This window comes from Condylura cristata, unplaced genomic scaffold (genome assembly GCF_000260355.1).
Source record: "Condylura cristata isolate star-nosed mole 26May11 unplaced genomic scaffold, ConCri1.0 scaffold00041, whole genome shotgun sequence".
Lineage (NCBI taxonomy): Eukaryota > Metazoa > Chordata > Mammalia > Eulipotyphla > Talpidae > Condylura > Condylura cristata.
The window spans coordinates 2,570,087-2,576,102 of record NW_004567142.1 but is presented as its reverse complement, the minus strand read 5'-3'; the positions used below and the strand labels follow the sequence as shown (position 1 = coordinate 2,576,102).

Here is a 6,016-nt window from a genome sequence, read left to right as displayed (position 1 = left end):
GCTGGCTGTCGCGGTTGCTAAGGGCCAGGCTCCAAGCTCTGCGGACTCCTCCTGACAACCACCAGCAGGTACCCACCTGCTGGCTCAGCAATGAGGAAGCTGAAGCTCAGAGAGGTGAAGTCACTTGGCCAAGGTCACACAGCTGGGCCCCGAGGAACTGGCACCTGAACCTGGATTTTGGGGCTTCTTGCACTTGGACTCAATACCCATCGCAGCTCCCTCCCACAGGACAAGTGTGTGGGATGGGGGGGGCCGGAGGGGCCTGGTGGTAGTAGCGGCCCCAAGACACCCCTCCCCCCTATAGATCGGAGCTGGGCAGCACCATGGCTGCCACCTCCACCCTTTCCCTGGGCTACTGAATACAGCTCCCCCCATAGTCCTCGAGAGCAGGGAGCACCCCCCCTGGACCTGGCAGGCAGCTGGAAGGGGCGGGGCCAGGGGCTGGCGAACCGGTTGGGCAGCTGCTGGGCTCCCAGGCCTCACAGGTTGGGCCTGCGCAGGCAGTCGGTCCGCGGTCCGCAGTCTGGGCTGGCACCGCAGCGGCCGCTGGAGCTGGGGCCGCGAGGCCGCCATCAGGTAGGTGGGGCAGGGGTCACTCACCTGAGCCCTGATAGCCTCTGCTCGCGTAGCACCCCGGTTTCCTCTGTCCCTCCGCCTCCGCCCCTGCCCACCGGACGGCATCTCCACCGCTCTCAGCTCTCACCCATGCACCCCATCTTGCCCTCCCACATGCCCAGCCTCTGCTCTAACTTGTCCCCCCAGAATTCCGCCCCTTCCCACCCTCGCTCAATCCCCTCAATGGACCCAGCCCTGAAGTTTCAGTCACCCTCACTGCCTAGGCCCCTTCAAACTGCACCAGCCACCCCCCCACATCACACCCAAGTACCTGCTGCTCCCCCACTCCCCCACACCACCTCCCACATTTCCCCAGCCCACATCTGCTCAGCCTCTTGGAACCCCCGCTGCCCTGGCCGCTTGGAAGCTCCCAGGGGCTCCTTGGAACTCCGGCCCCCCAAGTTAGCCCCTAACACCTCCACCCGCCACCCTGGTCTGGCCATCCCTCCCTCTTCCTGACCTCAGGCTTTTCCTCTGAAGAGCACCTCTGCCCCGTCGTGGTGACCCGGGACCCCAACACTGGGATGCCCAGGGTCACAGGAGCCATCCGGGGGTGGGCTCTGGCACTGAGCCCACACCCTGCCCCCCAGCAGGCCCCAGGCCACCATGCAAAAACATTACGCCGTCCACTTCGCCAAGGGCACCCTGCCCCCCCGGGCTCCCACCGAGCGCTACTTCTTGGATCCAGAATTGGGGCACCAAAAAGGTAGGGGTTCAGTGTGGGGGTGGGTCTGGGTAGGGAACGTGGCCCATGAGTGGAGGGTTGCCGAATGGATGGTCAAGCAGGAGAACCTCAGGCCTGAAACCTCAGAGGAGCCACCTGTATCCCCCGTAACAGCTCTCCTGCATCGGGGCCATGGAGGGCGCAGGTGCTGGGGGGGTGGATGACAGAGGTGGAGTCATGCCTATCCCTTCCCCCAGATGGAAGAAGTCCCCCCACGAGGGCCTTGTCCCCCAGACCGGGGGTCTCAATGTGTTAGAGGGAGAAGCCAGCCTCCGTGTTGAGCACAGGTGATCTTGGGGTGTGTCCTGGGAGAAATACTTCACATAAGGGCCAATTCACTCTCTTCAGACCTGCGTACCCCAGGGCAGCCCCTGTCTGTCAGACAGGCCTAAGCCCCGATGCCAGCCTCACCCCCTTTCTTCCCAGCCCTTGGCCCATGTCCTCAGCCTCCCATTACTCCAGCCTCTGGACCAATTGGCCAGCTCCCCAAGGTTGGAGTCCTCCCTACTGGGGGACCTAGCAGGGACCGAGTGGCCTGGGAAGCCACTTGGGCCCTAGGGGCACCCCCTTGCTGGCCTCTCATCCTGCTAAAGTCCAGGCCCCTGTACCCCTTCTTCCCCACATGTGGGAGAAGACGGGACCCAGCCCCTCCTCTGCCCACACCCCCTCATTTCCTCTGACTTCTGGGCCTCAGCTAAGCGACCAGCCTCCTCCCGAAGATCCTACCTGGTTACTACCAGTCCCCCCAGGGACCCAGGCCCAGTCACCCCCACTTCCTTCCTTCTAGGATGTTGTCACCAGTGGTGCCATGACCCAGCAGCACCACGAGCCCACGGGCCCTGCCGGCCACCCCCGCAGGCACGCTGGCAGCGGGCCTTCGGCCTCCGAGGGGGTGGCAGCAGCTGTCGCGGGGGCCCCCAGCCCCCAATCCAGCAGCAGCGGCAGCCCCAGCCGCCACCCCCCAGGCCCCTGCGGCAGCGGCTCTGCCCCGTCCACCAGGCCCAGAAGGGGCCGCCTGCAACCACCGCTGCTCCCACGGGACCAGCCAGCGCCCCCCAGCCACCCCCTGCACCCACCAAGGCACCAACCATGGCCAGCAGCGGCCCAGCCCCGCCCTCGGCAGCCCGCACCCTCCTGGAGCCCAGCATTCCCACCAGCGCCCGGCCCCTGCCGGCCCCGGCGGCCTGCGGCCCCTTCACCTCCTACAGCTCCGGTGCTCACCCAGCGGCCCCGGCCCCGACCCCACCCGCCACCTGCTTCCGCCTGGGCCTCCCGCTCCCTGGCCAGCGCCCCGGGCTGCCCCTCACCTCGCTCTGGTCCCTGTCTCTTGGGCACTCGTCCCTGACCTTGGGTCTCAGGTAGCTGCCTCTGCTTCCCCTGCCGGGATCCCAGGCTTCCGGCCCGGCCTGTCCACGGCGCCGCTCGCCTTGCGCTGACTCCTGTTCTGCTCTCCCTCCCGCGGCCCCTCCTTCCCTGGCCCCTGTGGGCCTGGAGGACAGGGCAGGAGAGGGACGAGCATCAGCTTGGGCCCGCGCTGGGGGGCGGGGGGAGGCCGAGTGTGCGGCTGCAGCGAGAGCGGGCAGGGCGCTGGCGTCGGGAGGGACCCTGGCCACTCACCCCTGCGGTGGTTCACACCTGAGCAGGGGCCAGCGCCTGCGGCCGGCGCCAGGCTCCAGTCTGGGCAGCGGGCCTCTGCCCTCACCCGGCCGCTTCTAGAGTTCTAGGCAGCGGGAGACACAGGAAACAGAAATAGGGAAGCTCAGGGCTGTGCCACCCGGTGAGAGCCCTGCTGGGGGACGAGGAAGCTGGGAGGAGATGGGAGCATCAGGGTTTGCAAGTCAAATAGGCTCGTCAGGTGAGGTTGCATCAAGGTGACGCAGCATATAGACAGCAGCGCCGCAGACTGAGGCGGCAGGGGCAGGGGCAGGGAGGAGTGAGGTGGAGGCAGTGAGGGAGCTGCTTGTGGGGGAGGCCTGGGGCTGGTGGGAGGCCGGGGCTGTTGGGCAGCGAGGGCGGGCAGCGGGCGGCCCCGCGCAGAGGTGACTGCGCAGGGGAGGTGGGAGCGACCGGCATGGCGGGAGCAGGGCTAGTGTCTAGGTCTGGCTTGGACGTGCAGCAGCAGCTGAGTAGACCTCGGGCTCAGGTCAGGGGCGGCCTCGGCCCGAAGCCTCGGGGCCACGAGGCCCATTCCACACACGGGGAAGTGGAGGGGTATCGAGGTGCGGCGCCCAGCTGAGGCGGGGGGCTCAGACCCAGCCGCCGCCACCTGGCTGCCTTGTCTCCGGCCGCCCAGCCGGCTCACAGCCCGGCGAGGCTTCAGCCCTCTGGAGGGCGGGTGTGTTACCCCAGCAGCACCATGCGGCTGCCTGACTCCCACCGCAGCTGAACCCTCTCGTTCTGGGGCTCCAAGTCCAGGTCCACGAAGTAGCCTGGGCAGGGCCCTTGGGCAGTGCTTGCACAAGATGCCACAACTTGTCCTGGAGTCTGTACCCTCGAGGTCATTCCAGGCCATGGCAGTGACCAAGGGCCCGTCCCTGGCTGGACCCCTGGCACCCACACCCGGTGTCTCCTTGGGGCTTGGGCGGGGGACAGAACATGGCTCTTGCTGACCAAGAGGGGCGAGTGGGCAGGACCAGAGGCAGCCGGTATGGGCTTGAGCAGCATGAGCGCCTTGGCACAGGGTCGTGGTGAGGGGCAGAAGTCAAGGTCAGGGACGGACAGGATGCTGAGAGGACCCCCTAGTGGCCAGGGCCCCTCCACCCTGGGACCGGGCTGGCAGACACGTTACTGTGCACTGGGGAAAGCGGGGTTTTAAGCGCCGGGGCCTCAAGGTCCAAGAAAGGCTGGTGGGACTTTCGCGGGGGACCCACGGCTGTTGGCTGAGCTGGGTGGCCGAGGGGCAGCGCTGTGGGGGGCAGGCGGGAGGAGGGTGATGCCGCCCGGCGTCACTGACTCAGTTTCCCACCCCACCCGGGCCCCAGATATCCTGACAGAGGATGACGTCTACTGCAACTGCCTGGCCAAGACCCTCTGTCACGTGCCAGTCCCGGTGACCGTGGGCTTCTACGCCCCCTTCGGGTGCCGCCTGCACATGATGCTGGACAAGATCACAGGTGAGCATCCCCTGGGGGTGTGGGCCGGGCACAGAAAGGGGCCCCAGCTTCCCCCGGACTCCCTCACCCGAGGCCAGTCCAGTCCACCCAGGGCAGATGCCGGCAACTCAGCACCGTGTGGACGCTCCCCATACGCACAGCCTCTGCCCGGGTCCCCGCTCCCTCTCCTGCTTCCTCTCCGGCCTCCTGGTCAGTCTCACCTTCCCGCCCTCTGTACCGTACAGAGCGAAGCCTTCCTCCCCCTGCTCAGGAGCCTTCCGTGGCTCCCCAGAACCCTAGGGAGAAGCCAGGCTCCTCAGAGAGGCTGCAGGCCCGACCAGCCCCTCCTGACCACTGCGCCCCCAGGCCCTGACTTCTCCTGGGCCTTGGCCCTCAAGACCCCGCAGGTGTTCCCTGAAGACGTGAGCCGGCCGGGGTCCACACCTGATCCCGCGGGAGCGCCAACCCCAGGCCCAGTGGTGGCCAGAGGGGCTGGACTCAGCTGTGTGCCCCGCCGGTGGCCTGCCACAATGGCCTGCCGGTGCTGTCAGAGCAACAAATGGAGCCCAGGGAGGAAGAGACTAGGTGATGTGGGGAAAGGAGGCAACATGCTGGGCCCTGGGCTCAGCCGGGCACTGAAGCGGTGCCAGCTGACTTTACCTGCTGCTCATCTGCTGACCTCATGGCAGACCCATCCGGGGCCTCTCATGAGCCACCCTTCAGACACTGCCCCAGGCCTCCTCAGTGCCCAGGACCCGGGGTGACGGGAACCGCAGCTGCCCTTCCTGGGCTCACAGTCCAGGGGGGTGGGGGTGGGGGAGACTGACCTGTCCCAGACACTAACAACCAGGGCTGGGAAGGGGAGTCCAGTGGACACCTCACCCCGCCTGGGGGTCAGGGAGGGCTTCCTGGCAGAGGAGACAGGAGAGGCAGCAGTGAGCCTGGGAGCCCAGATCAAGACCCCTTCTTTCCATCGGGAGCCTGCCCGGCCCCTTCAGCTTCTCTCCTTTGCGGGGAGAGGGGGCTTCGGTCCACCCCGACAGTGGTGCAGGCTCTGATCGCTTCCCCGCCGGCCTCCAGGCCTCTCCTTACCACCCACATTTTCCATCTCTCAGCACTTGGGGCCCTATTCCGGCCACGCACCCCAGCCCCGCAGCTCACGCGGTCTCCCTGGCCCATTTCCACCCCGCAGCGCTGATGCAGCAGGAGGCGGCGCAGCGCGAGGCGGAGGAGCTGCAGCGCGTGCAGTGGCGGCCGCGGGCGGTGGGCGGCTGGAGCCTACCGCGGCTGCTGTGGTACCTGGTGTTCCTGCAGCCGGTCATCACCGAGGTGCACCTGCGGCGCAAGAACGTGAAGTTCCTCTTCATCCGCTTCAGCGCCTGGCAGTACGCGGGCACCGACAAGCTGTGGGCCGGCCTGGTGACCACGCTGTGCGAGGGCATCCGCCACCAGTACGGCGCGCTGCCCTTCAGCGTGTACTCGGTGCTGGGCAACAAGCCGGCCACGTCGCCCAACTTCCGCCAGCGCGAGTGGCACTGCCGGCGCCGCGTGTGCCTGGGGCTGCTGGCGCTGCTGGCGGCGCTCA

General features: G+C 67.4%; 1 protein-coding gene across 1 annotated transcript in view; it reads left to right on the top strand.

Annotated features, from left to right (window-relative positions):
* The first annotated feature begins 542 nt into the window (after nucleotides 1–542).
* NKPD1 (NTPase, KAP family P-loop domain containing 1) overlaps nucleotides 543–6,016 on the top strand; it is a 7,287-nt gene continuing 1,813 nt past the window's right edge. The window contains exons 1-5 of the mRNA XM_004693953.2: nucleotides 543–576; nucleotides 1,206–1,321; nucleotides 2,127–2,552; nucleotides 4,321–4,452; nucleotides 5,624–6,009. Coding sequence (XP_004694010.1) covers nucleotides 1,222–1,321; nucleotides 2,127–2,552; nucleotides 4,321–4,452; nucleotides 5,624–6,009 — 1,044 coding nt within the window. The 5' untranslated portion in view covers nucleotides 543–576; nucleotides 1,206–1,221. The remainder of the gene's footprint in view (nucleotides 577–1,205; nucleotides 1,322–2,126; nucleotides 2,553–4,320; nucleotides 4,453–5,623; nucleotides 6,010–6,016) is intronic.